General features: G+C 46.8%; 3 protein-coding genes across 4 annotated transcripts in view; 1 reads left to right on the top strand and 2 right to left on the bottom strand.

Annotated features, from left to right (window-relative positions):
* Nucleotides 1-368: 368 nt before the first annotated feature.
* On the bottom strand, nucleotides 369-3695 carry LOC138204507 (transmembrane protein 100-like). Of its 2 annotated transcripts, XM_069159800.1 has the most exons (3): nucleotides 3600-3695; nucleotides 2671-3422; nucleotides 369-1652 (listed from the first exon to the last, which is right to left on the bottom strand). In XM_069159800.1, the coding sequence occupies exon 3, from the start codon at nucleotides 1607-1609 to the stop codon at nucleotides 1133-1135; it is 477 nt and encodes a 158-aa protein (XP_069015901.1). In that variant the 5' UTR covers nucleotides 1610-1652; nucleotides 2671-3422; nucleotides 3600-3695; the 3' UTR covers nucleotides 369-1132. The 2 variants fall into 2 exon arrangements, with proteins under 2 accessions (XP_069015901.1, XP_069015900.1); XM_069159799.1 differs by lacking the exon at nucleotides 2671-3422.
* A 1226-nt stretch (nucleotides 3696-4921) lies between these two features.
* The window catches only part of ankfn1a (ankyrin repeat and fibronectin type III domain containing 1a), a 74290-nt gene continuing 59211 nt past the window's right edge, over nucleotides 4922-20000 (top strand). Inside the window, exons 1-6 of the mRNA XM_069159906.1 lie at nucleotides 4922-5023; nucleotides 10117-10540; nucleotides 12764-12888; nucleotides 12996-13232; nucleotides 14285-14505; nucleotides 17228-17487. Coding sequence (XP_069016007.1) covers nucleotides 12776-12888; nucleotides 12996-13232; nucleotides 14285-14505; nucleotides 17228-17487 — 831 coding nt within the window. The 5' untranslated portion in view covers nucleotides 4922-5023; nucleotides 10117-10540; nucleotides 12764-12775. The remainder of the gene's footprint in view (nucleotides 5024-10116; nucleotides 10541-12763; nucleotides 12889-12995; nucleotides 13233-14284; nucleotides 14506-17227; nucleotides 17488-20000) is intronic.
* Nucleotides 7072-9018, bottom strand: LOC138204868 (uncharacterized). The gene is made up of 6 exons (XM_069160425.1): nucleotides 8699-9018; nucleotides 8521-8608; nucleotides 8356-8447; nucleotides 8121-8279; nucleotides 7638-7729; nucleotides 7072-7156 (listed from the first exon to the last, which is right to left on the bottom strand). The coding sequence occupies exons 1-6, from the start codon at nucleotides 9016-9018 to the stop codon at nucleotides 7080-7082; spliced, it is 828 nt and encodes a 275-aa protein (XP_069016526.1). The 3' UTR covers nucleotides 7072-7079.

Below are 20000 nucleotides of genomic sequence, written 5' to 3'. Positions count from 1 at the left end.
CTATGGAGCCGGAGGCTTTTTGGAGCCGACCTCTAGTGGCACTCGCTGGTATTGCAGCTGAAGACACTTCTGGATCAGAACCATTTTACAGACCTGAAACTACGAACTCTTTTACATCCAGTCTGTGGACTGCACACCGTTTCTCTCAGGCTCCTGGACCCATAAAGACCAGATCTGGCACAGAAGCCATTCTATCAAACAGAAAAATTCTGTCGTCTAAACCCGACATCACAGGAAGTTTATTCTTCTATAAAATAAAATTAACGCTTCAACAAAATATTTCCCTCCTGATTAATACCGTGTGACTAAATCTCAGGTCGATAAACTAACGAGGCTAATCAGAGAAGAGACGAAGTGAAGGCTGTACGTAGAAACAACAACAGTAGAGTACCTTTATTTAAAGTCTGTCAGCTTATTAGCAGCGTTTCGATTCTGTACATCATTAATGAGCTTTTCAAGGCTTCAGTTAAACATTTATATTTTCCCAGAAATGATTACTTGTTTAGTTTGTTTGATTGTTAATGTATAATTTACAGTAGTATTCAGAGACGCTATGTTGCGTTGTACATTTACCTTAAACGAGAAGTCAACTTTTTGGGGAATTATAGACGACCACGACAAAACACGTTTTGTAAAGATTACGTTTCGAAGATAAATTCTTCCTTTTGAAAATGGACAGGAAGTAAAATATCCATCAGTCGTCTGTCTGCTCTGCTTCACCTCGATAATATTCCTCCAAACAAGTCCTCCGTACGAAATTCCCACCACAAGTTCTGGGAGCTGTCATGTTTAAATGTCTTCCTTTGTCCAACTGAGTCCAAAACCACAACAATGTAAATCAGAGAAGTTAATGACCTGAAAATAGAGAATATTCAAATTTGTGCATCAAAAACGACTTTAACGATTAATACATTTTTGCTAACGATCAGCGCGAGAGCTTTTGAAGAGGAAGTTTATTCCCGCCTTCCTTCATCCAGCTCTAGGTGGAGTTTAAAGTGACTCGTCCTTTCAGGCGTCTGCGGAGTCTTCATCGCCTCCGATGATGAATGAGAGCCTGAAGAAACAACCAGCAGATTCATGTCCAGTTGTCTCGAACTGGTCTCCGGAGGACTGAAACCGTGCCGGTGTCTCCTCAGGCGACGCAGTACCCCTGGCTGGCCATGAGGGCAGTCTGGCTCTCCCTCCGCTTGTCCTTCTTCCTCCTCAGTCGGGCCCTCCAGCAGATGGCGCTGGAGCCCAGCAGGCCCAGCCCGGCGGACAGCAGCACCAGCCCGAGCACCGAGATGGTGGAGCCGTGGGAGTTGAAGGTGTAGGCCACCGCCGTCACCACGACGCCGGCGATGAGGACGACCACGCCGAACGGCACGGTGCAGCGGTAGCAGGACATCTCGGCGCCGCCGGTCGCCGCCGTCAGCTGGACCTCGTTGACGTGCGGGACGCGCGTCGTCACGACGACGCTTCCGCAGTCCTTCCTGGGGTTGTCCCAGCTCGGCTTCTCGGCAGAGACGGACGTCGGCGTCTTCACGGCGCTCCTGGGGATCCTGGCTCCGCCTTTTCCGGGGAGGTCATCCGGCATGGCGATCTTACTGGCGAGGAACAGGTGAGCCATCTGGACTTTGGTTTCAGGGATCAGCCAATCACAGAGCAGTCAGCTGTGAACAGAAAGGTCAATTTTAGACTTTATTTTGTAACTTTCACACCAAGACAGACCAAAGCGTGTCTATTTCACGCTTTGCCACAAATACATCTTGAAGTCTGATCCTTTACAAGAAGAGTAGAAATCATCACGTCCTCCTCCCCTCAGAGAACTCCTCCGTCCCTCAGAGACCTCATCCTCTCCTCAGAGACCTCCTCCTCCCCTCAGAGATCTCCTCCATCCTCAGAGACCCCCTCCTCCCCTCAGAGACCTCCCCTCAGAGACTTCCCCCCCTCAGAGACCTCCTCCTCTCCTCAGAGACCTCCTCCTCCCCTCAGAGATCTCCTCCCCTCAGAGATCTCCTCCATCCCTCAGAGACCTCCTCCTCCGCTCAGAGACCTCCTCCCCCCCTCAGAGACCTCCTCCTCCCCTCAGAGACCTCCCCTCCAAGACCCCCCCCTCAGAGACCCTCCCCCCCCCTGAGAGACCCCCTCCTCCCCTCAGAGATCTCCTCCATCCCTCAGAGACCCCCTCCTCCCCTCAGAGACCTCCTCCTCCCCTCAGAGACCTCCCCTCAGAGACCCCCCCCCCCCCCCCAGAGACCTCATCCTCTCCTCAGAGACCTCCTCCTCCCCTCAGAGACCTCCGTCCCTCTGTCCATCTCTCTTGGTCAAACTGTCTCTGAGCCTCCACAGCTGCTGTTAATGAAGCTCTCTGAGAGACAGACGAGGAGGAGACGAATCGAGGTCCAACGATAATCAACTGGGGAAACGGTCGGAGGCGTGATGAGTCATCAGGACTTAATCTGTACATCAAACCAATGAATTTAAAGTCTCTCATCGCTGCTACATTTCAAGCTCACATTATTCTTACAGCCTGAGGAGGATAAAGAAAATTTTCATAATTTTTTTTACCACTTTTAATTTCTAGTTTCCACCTTTAAATTGTTTCTAATTGTTCAATTTTGTGGCCTGAAATAATGAAACCTGCCGTCCGGCTGAGTAGCTGAAACTTCTTTATCAGAAAAAACGAACCTGCGACACACGTGGAAGCAGACTTTCCATCATCATTAGGAAACCCCTTTCATGAATATATCTGACAGGTTGTGAGCACAAATTGTTTCTAAAAGAGTTCGTAGCTTCAGGTCTGTAAAATGGTTCTGATCCAGAAGTGTCTTCAGCTGCAATACCAGCGAGTGCCACTAGAGGTCGGCTCCAAAAAGCCTCCGGCTCCATAGACTCCCATTCAACTTCTCTCATCAAATCCAAAGTGAATAAAATGTGTCCATCAGTTATCTCGGTGTTGTTAGCTAAAGTCACTCCTTCTTATTAGTTTTCTGGAGGTCCATCTGAAAATAATCCCTCATTCATTAGAAAAGAAGATTCAAGAAGACCTGTTTTTGGGGGCGTGTCTGTTTGATTGACAGGCCTGTGGTGCAGTCAGGTTACAGCTATCGGTGGGCGGGACGTAGTATCGTCAGGTTTCCGATCAGATCGGTCAGATCCACCTCTGGCTCCTCCCCCAGCTCGTCCAAATATGGTCACTTCCTGCTCCAAACCGCTCCGAACTAACAAGATGGTGACGGACAGAATCTGAACTGGAGGATTCATAACGTTCACAAACCAACGATGACATCACTGATGGATGATGACATCACTGATGGTTGATGACATCACTGATGGTCGGTTTAGACTCGTCTCGGTCACCTGACCTCCACTCCCTCCGCCTCACCTGCCACTGGTCTCAACCTGAACCTGAACCTGTCCTCCGTCCACCAGGTGACGTCCTCAGAAAACACAAAGACATTCAGTTCGATTTCAAACTACAAATATTCAACATCTTTGCGTGAGGAAATGTTAAATCGTGGTCGTACAGCTCAGATATTCTTTCAGTAAATGAACTCAGTTACTTCCATCTGTTGAAGCTGATGAAGTTGGAAACTGCAGAATAAAATGCTCCTTACTGTTGCAGCTTCATTCCCTCGTCTCTGCTGGTTCTGCTGGTTCTGACCGTGATCTCCGTCGGTCCGAGGAGCAGCTTCAGCTCTGTTCTTCGTCGCTCCGCATCGTCCCAACTGCAGGAAGAAACGAGGGGAACACGGCTATCAATAGAAGAACAGGGGTGACTGCCCCCCTCCCCCTCCGGTACCACCTCCTACCGGACCAGCAGGGAAAGCTTTAACTCTTTCCTCCCTTCAGCTGGAAGTCTGTCTGTCTGCGTCACGTTCACAATCATCTCTTCTGGATTCAGGTTTTTATTTAGAAAAGAGAAAAAAAACATGTTAAAACACATGAAAAGGTGTTTTGAACAGGAAACACTGCAGTCGGATGGAAACAGAACCCGCCGACATGGTTTGGACCCGGCTGCTGGTTTCGTGGCTCGTTGTGACGCTCAGCTCCTCGAAGCTCGAGAAAAGACTGAAACGAAGAAGCTGTCTGCTGCAAACAAATAAACGTTTTGAAAAATTCAAGTCATAATATTACAAAAATAAAATAATATTTTGGGAGCTTTAATCACCTTTTTCTTTTTCTCTGTGAAGAATTAAAAACAGAAAAAGGATTATTTTTCATCATTAATACATCTGTTTACTTTGATATTCAGCTGATGATTGACAATTTTGGACTTTCTAGTTTTTCTACAAACAACATAATTAATAATGACTTTATTGAGAAAACAAACAAAGTAAATCCAGAGAGGCTGTTTTTTTATTAAAAGATATTTTTAATAACACTAAAACAGTTATAAACTGCAGATTTATTTATCTTTAGATCCTCCTGTGATCAGGATGGGTCTGGGTCTGGTTCTGGGTCTGGATCTGGGTCTGGATCTGGGTCTGGGTCTGGTTCCTGTCCTTGCAGCAGGTGCAGCCTGAGTTAGTTCAAAGGAACAGTTCCGGTTCTTGGGAGCAGGTCGGCGGTCTGAGCGAGAACTCGTGTTCAGACTCTGAACTTATCGATCGGTCGTCAACGTTTTGAGAGTCGGAGGTGAAAGCGGAGACAGAAACAACAGCTGGGAACATCTGGCCGTGTTTTCAGACCGCGATCGGACTTTGCTTTTACAGATGGTCCTCTCGGGGGGTCTTGGAGCCGGCCGGGCCCCCGGTGGGGCCTTTGATCCGGAGCGGGAGTCGAGTCGTCTGCGTGTTTTTGTTTCGACGCTCTGATTTACGCTGCGGTGAAAGTGATTTAACTTCCTGCTCACAAAGTGACGCCAACAACACGAGATGTTCGCAGGTTGATAGATTTTCCGTGCGGTTCCTTTAGACGGAGGACCAGAGCTAAATCGTTTCCTTCCCGGATCCATTTCTGGGTCAGGGATGATGGGAGTTATTTGCGTCTCCGGGGACGTCCTCGCTGCTTCCTGTGGACAGCAGATGTGTGTAAAGTGGTGAGTTAGCAGCGCTGTTTGTGCTTCCTGTAACTGCAGGTGTGTTCACGCTCATTTTCTTTGGCTCCAAAAAAAAAAGTGGAAAAGTTGACTTTGCATTTTTGTTACTAAAAAAACCTCTTTTACTAAAAGTTTGTCGTTGCGAGGTAACAAACAGATGAAACCTGGATTCTTGATTTTCTGAAATAGAGATGCTCTGACAGGATTAAAAAAAAAAAAAAAAAAAAAAAAAAAAAAAAATTCTAATGATGAGAACTAAAGCTTATTAAAATTATTAAAAGACGTAAGAATCATTGGATTGGCTGTTTCTATTTTCAACAGTAGGTGTCTGAACTCTGTGGCCGTTAAGCTTCGGTTAGTGACCATCAGTGATGTCATCAACCATCAGTGATGTCATCATCCATCAGTGATGTCATCGTTGGTTTGTGAACGTTATGAATCCTCCAGTTCAGATTCTGTCCGTCACCATCTTGTTAGTTCGGAGCGGTTTGGAGCAGGAAGTGACCATATTTGGACGAGCTGGGGGAGGAGCCAGCGGTGGATCTGACCGATCTGATTGGAAACCTGAAGACACTACGTCCCGCCCACCGATAGCTGTAACCTGACTGCACCACAGGCCTGTCAATCAAACAGACACGCCCCCAAAAACAGGTCTTCTTGAATCTTCTTTTCTAATGAATGAGGGATTATTTTCAGATGGACCTCCAGAAAACTAATAAGAAGGAGTGACTTTATCTAACAACACCGAGATAACTGATGGACACATTTTATTCACTTTGGATTTGATGAGAGAAGTTGAATGGGAGTCTATGGAGCCGGAGGCTTTTTGGAGCCGACCTCTAGTGGCACTCGCTGGGATTGCAGCTGAACACACTTCTGGATCAGAACCACTTTACAGGTTCGGGCTCTTTACTTTTACTTTCAGCCCTCTGTGGTGCACTGACCTGTTCTCACCACTGAGGGGCAGCAGTTAACTTACAGTTACAGAGGATGAGTCCTGGTTTATGAGGACCTTCTGTTTTGTGTCTCCAAAGAATCCAACAGAAGACAAACCTCCGACACTCCACATCTCACTTCATCATCACCTGCTTCACTTCGTTATCTGGTACCGAGAGACCTGTTTAAGAAGCCGGACATGTTTCCTGGTGTGTGTGTGTGTCTGTCTGTGTGTGTGTGTGTGTGTGTGTGTGTGTGTGTGTGTGTGTGTGTGTGTGTCTGTGTGTGTGACCGTGTTTTTGTGTGTGTCTGTGTGTGTCTGTCTGTCTGTGTGTGTGTGTGTGTGTGTGTGTGTGTGTGTGTGTGTGTGTGTGTCTGTGTGTGTGTCCGTGTTTTTGTGTGTGTGTGTGTGTCTGTCTGTGTGTGTGTGTGTGTGTGTGTCTGTCTGTCTGTCTGTCTGTCTGTCTGTCTGTCTGTGTGTGTGTGTGTGTGTCTGTGTGTGTGTGTGTGTGTGTTTTGTGTGTGTGTGTGTGTGTGTGTGTGTGTGTGTGCGTGTGTGTGTGTGTGTGTGAGGATTTGTGTGTGTGTGTGTGTATGTGTGTGTGTGTGTGTGTGTGTGTGTGTGTATGTATGTGTGTGTGTGTGTGTGTGTGTGTGTGTGTGTGTGTGTCTGTCTGTCTGTCTGTCTGTCTGTCTGTCTGTGTGTGTGTGTGTCTGTGTGTGTGTGTGTGTGTGTGTTTTTGTGTGTGTGTGTGTGTGTGTGTGTGTGTGTGAGGATTTGTGTGTGTGTGTGTGTGTGTATGTGTATGTATGTGTGTGTGTGTGTGTGTGTGTGTGTGTGTGTGTGTGTGTGCAGCAGATGGTGAGCAGACAGCTGAAACACACACCAACTCACTGCAGCCTGCAGACATCCTGACATCTGCTGGTGTAAAGAGGAACTGCAGCTCATAGTTGAATGAAATCTTTTACTATTTATGCAGATTTCCTGCAGATTATGATTTCTCCTCGACTCTTCACGTTTATTTACAAACTCCAGATGGTGTTGAGGTTTGAATGTGAGGGCGTCTCTGCATCCATCATCCTCCTACAAACAGCTTGATGAGGAACTTCCCGTCCGTCCTCAGCGCCTCCTGAAGCTGCTCAGGATCGGACGGATGATATCGAAGGCTTTATGGATCCGAGCTTCTGTTTTAGCTCCTGGAATTCAACACGAGATTACAAAATGAATTCAGAAAATGTTCAGTGGTGAAAACAACAAAGAACACGAGAGAGAAGATCAGTTCTCTCCAGTCGACCACGTAGAAGTCACACCTGGAACATCCTCAGGGACCTAAAACATACAGGACCACCAGAACCCCCTCAGGGTCCACTACAGGAACGTTAGAACTAGCGTGGAACCTCTAGAACCCCCTCAGGGTCCACTACAGGAACGTTATAACTGGCGTGGAACCTCTAGAACCCCCTCAGGGTCCACTACAGGAACATTAGAACTAGCGTGGAACCTCTAGAACCCCCTCAGGGTCCACTACAGGAACGTTATAACTGGCGTGGAACCTCTTGAACCCCCTCAGGGACCACAAGAACAACCAACAAGGCGTCTAGGACTTTCTGAGTACCAACGAGAACCTCCAGATCATCGTGGAGATGTGATGACTGGATCCGTGAGGACTCGGTTTACCGGTGAAATGGATCTTCCCGGACGAGAAGATGGTCGCACAGATTCCCGGCAGCACCTTGTAGAAGAGGGCAGGAAACAGCTCGGGTTCGTAACTGTGGAGAGAACAGAACACGGAACGACACGCGTCACGTCAGCGGCGTGTAAACACGACTAACATGTCCATCGTCCATTTGTTCTGAGTCTCATCCAATCAGAAACCTGCTTCTGTCAAGTTCAATTTGCCAACATTAACAACCGTTCGATCTTCATCGGTTCTCCAAAGTGTTGCTAGATTTAGAACGTATATTTAACTTAACATCAGTAACACAGAACAAGCTAGCAGTTTCCCTCTACTTCCAGTGTTTGTGCTAAGCTAGGCTAAAGACATCGTGGAGCTCTCCACAGGTTTGAGGTTCTGACGGGAACACCTGGAACATCTGCAGGTGCTCCTGCAGGTCTGGGCTGTAATTTACTGCATTTTGCAGGTAGATTGCGTCTTCTGACCTGCAGTCCAAATTGCGGGCCATCTGGGTCAAACGAACCGGGAAGGTGTTGCAGCTGCCGACCAGGTTCTGGACCTTAAACGTCGGGGAGGCGACGGGGAAGCCGAGCTTCTTCACGATGCGGACGAACTTCCTGGCTGCCAGCCGCGACTCCTCCACGCTGAGGAAACAGAGAGGGTCATTCACCGCCCTGAAGAAAAAACACCTGACGGCATCACAGGTGGGTCCAGACGGACCTCTTGGCGCCGGTGCAGACTAAGTTCCCGGTCCGGTAGATGAGCGCCGTGGTTCTCGGCTCGCGGATCCTCATGATGAGCGCCTTGAACGTCTGAAACAAAGCAAAACCAAACCTGGACGGACGCTCCACGTGTGTTTCTGGGTCCGGTACCGGGTCGGCGTACCTTCGGTTTGTACTCGATGTTCCACTTCTTGCAGGCGATTAACTTGAGGTCCAGACAGCAGCCCAGCTTCACCGTCGACATCACGTTTCTGCAGACAAACACAAACACGGAGTTCGTGATCGCAGCACGACTGACGACGACCGGACCGGAACGGGAACCGGACCTTCTCATCACCTACTGTATCTTTGGGATGATGTGTAGTAGCTCCGCCTCCTGGCTCTCAGGTGCAGCGGCGGTGGTGGGAGGACCGGTGGAGAGCGACCCACCTGTGAGCTGGACCGCTGCTGGTGATGCATTCTGGGAGCTTCGACTGTCTGGTGACACGCGGACAGAAACCTGTCGTCGTCGCCTACGTCCTGATAAAAGTCCAGTTTTGTTGTCGTCCCTGTTTTCCTGATCGGACTCATCTGGCGTCAGGAGCTCATCCGGCAGTAGGCGGAGGAAGAGCTCCTCCTCCACCTCATCCTCCTCGTCCTCCTCCTGCAGACACCACAGCATGAGTAAAATGTCGGTTAGTGACGATGGAAGTGAAAATATTTCCCTCAGACTTCGGTGGGTTTGAAGACTGAAACCTGCTCAGAAGAAACTCACCTTCATGACGTACTTATCGAAGAATCGCTCCAACGCCGTCTCGTCCATGACGGAGAAACTTTCTGCTGATCTGGAACAAAGTTCATACATGTGCTGACTTCCCTTTGTTTACATTCAAACTGGTTCAGTCATCAGAACACGGTTGCTAGGAGACCGAGATACTGAAGGATGATGGACATCCATCCATGATTATCTTCATCGTGGATCAATCAGCTGATCGTTTCCTCCGTTCAATAATTGTTTTTTTTAGTACTTTTGGTTCAACAACAATTCAAACCTGAAAAATATTAAAAACAAATTCAGAAAATTTAAATAATTAAAATATAAAATTGCCAAATTTGAGAAGCTGAAGTTAGTCTGATGATCATTTTATACCAAAGGTTCATGTTTTATGTGTTTTATTGTTTGTTTGTTTGTTTACCTTTTTGCTGTCATTGTGCTGACTGTAGTAAAAGTTCTTGTGGTGACTCTGTGATGTTTCCTGTTTGTCATCGTCGGTCCTGTCAGCTGTTCTCTGTTCCTCTAAAAACTCACATCCTTTAATAAAATACTACTTTTTACACACTTCTCTCTTCCCTCGTTTCCTACTATCATCCACTCTCTCCTTTCCTTCCTTTTTCTTTCCTCCATCCTTCCTCCTTCCTTTCATCTTCCAACTGTTAAGCCTTCGTTACCTTTCTTTCTTTCTTTCTTTCTTTCTTTCTTTCTTTCTTTCTTTCTTTCTTTCTTTCTTTCTTTCTTCTCTTTTAAATCCATTTTCCCACTTTTCTCCCCTTTTTCCTTGTTTCCTTGTTTCCTTCCTTCTTTCTTCCCTTTCCTATACATTCCTTACCTATTTTCCTTTCTTCTTTACTTCCTTAGTTTTTCCTACTCTCTTCTGTCCTCCCTCCTTCTTCTCTTCATTGTTTCTTTAACCACTCACTTCTTTCATGCTTTCCTTGTTTCATTCAGTGGCCACATTCCTCCTCCATTCATCCTTTCTGTTCCTCCCTCCTTCCTCTGAAGATAAAGCGGCGGTCCGCCCCGGTGGCAGCAGGCTGAGTGGGATCAGAGGAGTGTTGAGACGCGGCCGCCTCCAGATGTGGGCCTGTGCTGGGCGTCAGTGCGGTGAGTGGACCGCAGTGAAATGTGAGCCTCCACGGCCTGGCTGCCTGTATTTTGGGATGTTTTACACGGGGCAGGACAAAGACACGTTTCCAAGCGGGAGCCCAGCCTGAGCAGATGTTCCTGCTCCGGGAAAGAAGAGGAAGAAGAAGAAGAAGAAGAAGAAGAAGAAGAAGAAGAAGAGGACTTGTTTGTGCAGAAGAAGAAGGAGGACTCGGTAAAGTTCGCTGCAGGATCGGTTCTGTGTTCGGAGGACAGCTGACGGCTCAGATTCCTCCCGACAGAATGAAAGAAGCGCTGCAGATGTCCGGATGAAGGTCGGCCTGTAGGTCCAACACGTCCTCCCGTTAACCGGCACCGGAACCGGGAACACATGAGTTCACCGATGAGCAGCAACAGTAGCCACGTGGGGCCGCACGTTACCTCTGCTGGAGGCACACATACATGTTCTTATCTACACGTTAGTCTCTACGTGTTCTTATCTACACGTTAGTCTCTACGTGTTCTTATCTACACGTTAGTCTCTACGTGTTTTTATCTACACGTCAGTCTCTACGTGTTCTTATCTACACGTTAGTCTCTACGTGTTTTTATCTACACGTCAGTCTCTACGTGTTCTTATCTACACGTTAGTCTCTACGTGTTTTTATCTACACGTCAGTCTCTACGTGTTCTTATCTACACGTCAGTCTCTACGTGTTCTTATCTACACGTTAGTCTCTACGTGTTCTTATCTACACGTTAGTCTCTACGTGTTTTTATCTACACGTTAGTCTCTACGTGTTTTTATCTACACGTTAGTCTCTACGTGTTCTTATCTACACGTTAGTCTCTACGTGTTTTTATCTACACGTCAGTCTCTACGTGTTCTTATCTACACGTTAGTCTCTACGTGTTCTTATCTACACGTTAGTCTCTACGTGTTCTTATCTACACGTTAGTCTCTACGTGTTTTTATCTACACGTCAGTCTCTACGTGTTCTTATCTACACGTTAGTCTCTACGTGTTCTTATCTACACGTTAGTCTCTACACGTTAGTCTCTACGTGTTCTTATCTACACGTCAGTCTCTACGTGTTCTTATCTACACGTTAGTCTCTACGTGTTTTTATCTACACGTCAGTCTCTACGTGTTCTTATCTACACGTTAGTCTCTACGTGTTTTTATCTACACGTCAGTCTCTACGTGTTCTTATCTACACGTCAGTCTCTACGTGTTCTTATCTACACGTCAGTCTCTACGTGTTTTTATCTACACGTTAGTCTCTACGTGTTCTTATCTACACGTCAGTCTCTACGTGTTCTTATCTACACGTTAGTCTCTACGTGTTTTTATCTACACGTCAGTCTCTACGTGTTCTTATCTACACGTCAGTCTCTACGTGTTCTTATCTACACGTCAGTCTCTACGTGTTTTTATCTACACGTCAGTCTCTACGTGTTCTTATCTACACGTTAGTCTCTACGTGTTCTTATCTACACGTTAGTCTCTACGTGTTCTTATCTACACGTTAGTCTCTACGTGTTCTTATCTACACGTCAGTCTCTACGTGTTCTTATCTACACGTTAGTCTCTACGTGTTTTTATCTACACGTTAGTCTCTACGTGTTCTTATCTACACGTTAGTCTCTACGTGTTCTTATCTACACGTTAGTCTCTACGTGTTCTTATCTACACGTCAGTCTCTACGTGTTCTTATCTACACGTCAGTCTCTACGTGTTCTTATCTACACGTTAGTCTCTACGTGTTTTTATCTACACGTCAGTCTCTACGTGTTCTTATCTACACATTAGTCTCTACGTGTTCTTATCTACACGTTAGTCTCTACGTGTTCTTATCTACACGTTAGTCTCTACGTGTTCTTATCTACACGTTAGTCTCTACACGTCAGTCTCTACGTGTTCTTATCTACACGTTAGTCTACGTGTTTTTATCTACACGTTAGTCTCTACGTGTTCATATGTTTTCCACAACTAACTAATTTAACAAATCTTTACCTCTAACTAACAAGCTAAATATACCAGCTAGCTAACAGTTAACCAAAGTAGCAAACTGTCAGCCAGTTACCAACTGGACAAATTCTTGTTAGCAGTTAGCTTCTAGATAAACATTAGCTTACTGTTTCCAGCATTCCACCAACTAACAAGCTAATGTTTACCAACTAGTTACCAATTTAGCTACCAGCTAACTCACTGTGACCAGTAACAAGTCATGTTACCAGTCAACGAACTAATAACATTAGTTTACGAAATATGTTACCAGCTTTCCAGCAATTAACTAACTAAGTAACACGTTAATGTTACCAGTTAGCCAACCAGCTAACGTGACCAGCTGGATACTATTTAACATGATCTTACCAGCACCGAACAACTAAACCGGGTAACGTTACCAGCTAGCTACCAACTAAGGGTATCAACTAAGGTGTAACTAACCCATCCTACCCTCTAGCTACTAACTAACCACTGAATTGAATATTTTAAGATGGTAAACTGTTAGCGAGACAAATCCAGGAGGTTTTTACAGATTCTTTGAAATATGTCCCCCAGATATGGCTGAAGATGTCCGTGGACTCCGATAACTCCTGCTTTCTGCTGTCAAGAGACTCCAGGACTTCCTGCGTCTTCCAGAGCGCTGACGAGAAGGATGACGTCCCGGCAGCAGGAGAGGAGAGGTAAACCGAGCACTTCCTGTTTTTAAGTTGGCTCTGAGACGAATCTGGTGGTTGAGTTTTTGCTTTGTGTCGTCTCCACGGTAACGCCGGCCTCCTTCCTCCCGCAGCGTCCTGGAGATGCTGAGCTACTCCAAGTTCTCCGACCTGGAGACGTGGCTGTGTATGCCGTCCTCGCTGCTGCTGCCCAGAGCCGCAGACTCCAGCCACACCTCCTCCTCCTCCTCCTCTACCTCCTCCAACCACTCATCCAACTCGCCCCCCATCTCCTCCTCCTCCTCCTCCCTGGCCTCCGACTCCCGTCGGTCCACCCGCAGCGAGCCGGGAGAGTCCGACACGCCACTCAGGTAACTCCGTCTCTGCTTTTTGGAGCCGACCTCTAGTGGTACTCGCTGGTATTGCAGCTGAAGACACTTCTGGATCAGAACCATTTTACAGACCTGAAGCTACGAACTCTTTTAGAAACAGTCTGTAATCTACAGAAACATGTTTTGTTCATCAGTACCACCGTCAGATTAAATCTGACATCAGACCACCTGATTAAACTTCATTATTCACGTTTAACTCTTCGGTCGGATCATCTCGCTGCAAACCGACTCTCCTTTCAGCCCACACAAAGGCCTCCTGTGGATAAACTGATATCTAAAGCACTTGACTCCTGATTCAGCTTTTGCCCCCCCCACCCCACCCCACCCACCCACCCCACACACACACACACACACACTGAGGTAAGGTAACACCCCCGCTTGGCACTGAACACCTGAGAGGAGCGTTTCCTCTGCAGTGGACCTCCAGTTCAGCCACGTGTGGTTCTGTTTCCTGTCGGATCCTGAGAGCCTCTGAACACACGTTGGTCTGGTTCGGTTCGGTCCAGTTCGTTCCGTTCGGTTCGGTCTCTCTTGGTCGGAGATGCTGGTTTGGACTCAGCTGCTGGACTTGTTCCTGCGGAGACAGAAGGGAAGCCGTCGGATCAGAGGGTCGTGGAGGAGTCGCAGCTACGTGGTGTCGGAGGACCGGTACGAGGACGTGTTTGTCGTGTGGACCGCCGCTGTCCTCCTCGTCCTCCTCGTCCTCCCCGTCCTCCCCGTCCTCCTCCTATGCAGTTGATAATTCTGAGAGCTGCGTCTGTCTTTAGTTTTGGTCGTTTCCATGGTAACGGACTGTCGACGCTGGCGTCCTCACAATGACTCTATAAAATCTCATCACACGTTGTGTTAAATAAACTTTTTTCCATTTCAGGAATCTAAAATCAAAAGTTCAGTTGACTAACAACCACTTCAGCAAAACGTGAGATGGTCACGCTCGGGGCTGTCAAATCGTGACATTCACACGTTTTGCTGTAGTGGACCAGCATGTCTACAGGAAGTGGTGTGTCTCACGGTGCTGTGTGTCGCTGCAGGTCGTCGCAGGCAGACTCCGCCTTCCTCCCTCCTGCTCTGGCGAGGGAGGTGACGTTCCTGTCCACGCCGCTCCTCCCCATCCTCTCCTCCACCCCCGCCGCCTCCTCCGTGCTCTGCCCGCCGGCTCCGCCCACAGACTCCACCTCCCAGAATGGCGTCAATGTCAGGAAGCGACGGCGGCTCGCTGCCAGTCCCGGTGGACTCCACTGGACCTCCGCAGGTGAGAACACACCTGTGTTGTTTACCCGCCTCCTTACGTTCCCTGAGGCAGACAGCCATGGGGGGGCAAGAGGAGTCCTGCTTTTAGACCTGGTTTTAAACCAGTTTAGGACCTGGTTTTGGACTGGGTTTGGACTGGGTTTAGACTGGGTTTGGACTTGGTTTAGACAGGGTTTGGACTGGGCTTGGACTGGGTATAGACCGGGTTTGGACTGGGTTTACACTGGGTTTAGACTGGGTTTGGACTGGGTTTAGACTGGGCTTGGACTGGGTTTAGACCGGGTTTAGACTGGGTTTAGACTGGGTTTGGACTTGGTTTAGACTGGGTTTGGACCGGGTTTGGACTGGGTTTGGACTGGGTTTAGACTGGGTTTAGACTGGGTTTGGACTGGGTTTAGACTGGGTTTGGACTGGGTTTGGACCGGGTTTGGACTTGGTTTGGACTGGGTTTAGACTGGGTTTAGACTGGGTTTGGACTGGGTTTAGACTGGGTTTGGACTGGGTTTAGACTGGGCTTGGACTGGGTTTAGACCGGGTTTGGACTTGGTTTAGACTGGGTTTGGACTGGGTTTAGACTGGGCTTGGACTGGGTTTAGACCGGGTTTGGACTTGGTTTAGACTGGGTTTGGACTGGGCTTGGACTTGGTTTAGACTGGGTTTGGACTTGGTTTGGACTGGGTTTGGACTGGGTTTAGACCGGGTTTGGACTTGGTTTGGACTGGGTTTTGACTGGGCTTGGACTGGGTTTAGACTGGATTTGGACTTGGTTTAGGACTGATTTAGGACATGGTTTTAAACTAGTTTAAGACCTGGTGTGTGATGAAGCTGCATGTGTGTGAGGATCTCCGTCCTGAGATCAGGACATCAGACCTGCTGTGGAGTCGTGGACGTGCTCTCATGTCAGGAATGTCTCTGACATGGTCGCTGTTGTTTATTCTTCACTTCCTGTGTTTGGCGCTCTGATCTTTAGCTCCACCTTCCTGGAGAATGATAATGAGCTTCCTGTTGGACAGATTACAGATGCTCTGCAGGACGTCCACAACTTGTTGTTCACTTTACATCCGAGGTCTCCAGACTTTTACAAAACTCTCCTAAACTTTCTGCTTCACATTTCATCTTCTCCAGAGGTCGTTTTTGGTGGACCATGTTTGTTTGTTGCTTTTAATTTGAAAAGCTCTTCCTGTTTCCCTTCAGTCTGGTGGTGTTTAGTTCACAAATAAACAGCAGGACGACACACGAGGTCGTCGGTGGTCTGATGGAATTTTTGTCTCCTCGATGTGAAAACTTAGAAACGTCACCATGGTAACCGTAAACTGAGCCCATTTCCTCCAGGATGCCAGAATGTGCGAAGCCGCCATTCAACACCTTTGTACGTTCAGATGGACTTTTATTCCTCCGTCGTCTGAATGCTGTCTGATGTCTGTCCACCAGAGGGCGCCATGACTCCAGTCAGTCCTGGTCTGAAGCCCAAACATACTTAAAGGAGCATTTCACTGCTGAAAAGATGAACTGAGCTGCAGACAGGTGGAAATATTTCAACACAGACTGAAATGAGCTGAAAACAGGTAGTTTGACGTGTGACATCATCGAGCCACACTGCATTTGATTGGTGTGATGATGTTTACCTGCATTATCACACCTGATCTCTAACACTGGACTGCAGTGATTAAAAATGATTTCTGACTGTTTTTAGACCTTGTTTTGAACAAATTTTAAACTTGTTTTTAGACCTGAATATTGTCTTGTTTTGGACTGGTTTCCGATTTATTTTTTTTGGATCATCTTGTAGAACTCGTCATAGTTGTGTGGACTCCTGATTATTTTTATCGTCTTATGTGTAAAATTATTTCCAAAACAGCAACAAATGTAAACTTTCAGGGATAAAAAAAATAATGATATGATCAAAAATAAGTAAATAATCCCAGATTTAAAGGAATCAGTTGACTTTGTTGTTTCTTGTACTGATCGATCAGAATTCATGTCAATATGAAACACCAGCTTTTATTTTGAAAAACAAACAAAGTGTGTCATCTGAGTGCTCATTTAGTTTTAATGAAGCAGCTCATCTGTCCTGCAGCCTGACACCACACACACACACACACACACACACACACACACACACGTATACACACACAGACACGCGTGTCAGATGACAACCTGCAGAACATGTTTAATGTGCAAACATCATGTGTTTCTAATCCATAACTTCCTCATCGATCATTAAATATGAACATTTATTAAAGTGATGATGATGATGATGATGATGATAACGGTCTTCATCAGTCCTGAGGAACACTTCAATGATTCTCAGCAAATAAAAACTAAAGTGATGTTTAATCAAATAAAACCATTTCAATATACATCATCATGTGTCTTTTCAAAATAAAAGTCAATAATCAGAATAATGTGGCTGAGATGATGACGGCCATTCTGCAGGTGTTTAAAGCTGATTATTAATTCTATTTATTATTTATGTATTTATTTATATTGATTATTTACTTATTTATATTGATTATTTATTTTGAAATATGACAGAACATAGCAGCTTAAAGAACTCAGAACTCTAACCCTAACTCAGATTAATCAGAACTGTAGCATCCTGCAGCTTCAGGTGTGTGTGTGTGTGTGTGTGTGTGTGTGTGTGTGTGTGTGTGTGTGTGTGTGTGTGTGTGTGTGTGTTTGTAGAGAGTAACAGCAGGGTGTCTCTGGTTTCTGTCCTCCAGGTTTTGTGCAGCGGGACTTCTGGTCACCAGATCCGTCTCCCGTGTCGGGGGGGAGCACAGCAGCAGGTGGCGGAGGTGCAAGGAGCCTCCCCCTGAGTGAGGTGGGCGGAGCCTCCCCGGCGTGGGCCAGCGAGCGGGCGGCGCTGAGGAAGACGGTTTCGGTGGACGACCGTCTGCTGCAGCCGGCGGGCGGAGAGCAGCGACACCTGAAGCTGCTGAGTCGGCTGGAGAGAGGCAGGAAGAAGCTGCGCAGCATCCAGGTGAGTCCACGTAGATATTAAATACTTCACGTCTTTAATTCATCGCATCGACTATCAGACGAATCAGGTTTCATCATCCGTTCATCTTTTATTTTGAAAGTCTCTGTTTATTCTATCTTTGGTGGTTTTGAGCCAGTTTTGGGTTCGAACCGATCAGAACCATCAGTGATGTCATCATCCATCAGTGATGTCATCGTTGGTTTGTGAACGTTATGAATCCTCCAGTTCAGATTCTGTCCGTCACCATCTTTGTTAGTTCGGAGCGGTTTGGAGCAGGAAGTGACCATATTTGGACGAGCTGGGGGAGGAGCCAGCGGTGGATCTGACCGATCTGATCGGAAACCTGACGATACTACGTCCCGCCCACCGATAGCTGTAACCTGACTGCACCACAGACCTGTCAATCACACACCAGACCAGACTTCAGGTCAGCAGCAGGTGGACGTCAACGCTGCATAATGCAGGACGGTGGCGCTCCACTGCAGACCTGCTGCTCTGGGGATTCACTTCCTGTTCCTTCTCTTCACATTCAGACTCATAAAACTCCAGAAGTCTTTTTTTTTGGAAACGTATCGACCCGATGATCAGATCTGTTCTTCAAGACAGTCGAAGAAAGCAGAAGGACCGCCACTCATAAAGTCAAATTCAGTGGATAAACGTCAAATGTCAGAATCGTGAGAGAAAAAGGCAAAAATGACAATAAAAAGGTTAATAATAACATGTAAAACCTTCAAAGTATGGCATTAAAATGTCAACTTTACAGATAGTTATGATAAAAAGTTAATAAGAAATAAAAAGTTAAGATTAGTGTTAAAAAGTCAAATTATCAGTAAAAATGATGACAAAGCAAATTTTAGATAAACACAAAATTATTAAAAAAAAAATTCCATATTAGGAAATAAAAAGTTCATATTAGAGAATAAAAAAAAAATCTGAATTATTAAATAAAAAGTAATAATCTATGTATTTGATTATTAGAAATATAAAATCATGAGTCACATTTCTTGGCTCAAATGGGCTTCCGTGCATCCCGCTGTTTCTGGCTGCTGGGTTTATTTATTTGTATTTATTTTTCTGGACCCATGTTCATAACATGTCTGTCAGCTGCTGTTCACCGTCATCACCAGCAGGGGGCGACTTCGTCACCGCTCTAAGTTCAGTTCATGAAGAACCACTGTTCTCTGTGAAGCTTTTAAATCTGGAAAATTAGAAACGGTTTCATCTGAGGCTCCGCCCCCTCCACCGCCGTTATCACCCGGGGAGATCCAGAACCGTCAGACGACCTGGAAACACGTGACTCATCAGAACGAGGTGAAGAGGACGCTGTGTGTGTGTGTGTGTGTGTGTGTGTGTGTGTGTGTGTGTGTGAACACGTCCTCCCCGACCGGAGGAGGCTGCCGTCCTCCTTTGTCTCCGTGGTCCTCGGCCTTCTTGCAGCCACATTTCCATAAAGCTCAGACAGTCAGAGGAACTCAGATCGCCGCGGTTACATCATCGGTTCCTTTGCACATCGTTTCTCTTTGTTCTTCGGTGAATCATGTGACCTTTAAAAGACAGAAAACGCTGAAAATTCCCCTTTTTCATTATGGCCTCAAACGCCCACTGAAGACGGCCAGTTCAGAAGTCCCCTGAGAATCTGTCTGATTTTAAAGTTTCCTTCAGGTATCACAGTGATCCACTGATGCCAGTCTGAACTCCCATGATGCACTGCAGACAGGAGCTGCTCACACACACTTCTGCTGCGTTTCATGACAACACGATGCTAAAAAATCAGACTCTGCGATCTCAAACCTTCAGTGCACTCAACTTTTTCCTGGTAGTTTGTTACCACGGACACCCAAAGAGGATGTCCGGAGATGAGGAGTCCTCTAAAACACCAGGTTCAGTTTCGGTGCTGCATCCAGATCCTGGTTTACATCCTGGCTGACGTCTCTGATGGACACGCTGTGTTTAACTCCAGTTTACTTTGTGACTCGTAGAACTGAAGTTATATCAGGTAACTCCTCATTTCTGAACCCGGTGATGGACAGACGGTCGGACGGAGGAGGTGATGTGAGGTTCTCTACATGTTCTATACGTGGAGCTCGGCACAGGAGGTGTGTGTGTGTGTGTGTGTGTGTGTGCGCGCGCGTGTGTGTGTGTGTGTGTGTGTGTGTGTGTGTGTGTGCGCGTGTGCGTGTCCTGTTTACTTGTACATTTTTCTCTCGGCCTGCTCGCCATCTTTGTACACAAACACTTCCACAGTGGTGTATTAAGCAGCCGTGCTCCCGTGGGACTAATCATATCAGGGCACAAGTCAAGCAAGTCTTTCTGAACATCCATTAATCTGCTCCGCTGCACCAAATCCTCCATGAATCACCCACCATGAAATATTAGCTCCATAAATTCAGCCTGCCATCTTATTAGTGTTAATCCCCTAAAAAAACAGGGTGGGTGCAGATGATTGGTGCGTCCGCCGCCGCCCTCCAGCTCCCGAGTGTGCGTCCGCCTGATACGAGAAGGCTGCACAAACA

Source organism: Embiotoca jacksoni, unplaced genomic scaffold (assembly GCF_022577435.1).
Source record: "Embiotoca jacksoni isolate LCO1_2020_lvr unplaced genomic scaffold, fEmbJac1.0.p SCAF_26, whole genome shotgun sequence".
Taxonomy (NCBI): Eukaryota; Metazoa; Chordata; class Actinopteri; family Embiotocidae; genus Embiotoca; species Embiotoca jacksoni.
Note: the sequence above shows the minus strand (reverse complement) of the source record. Positions and strands in the feature narration are given on the sequence as shown.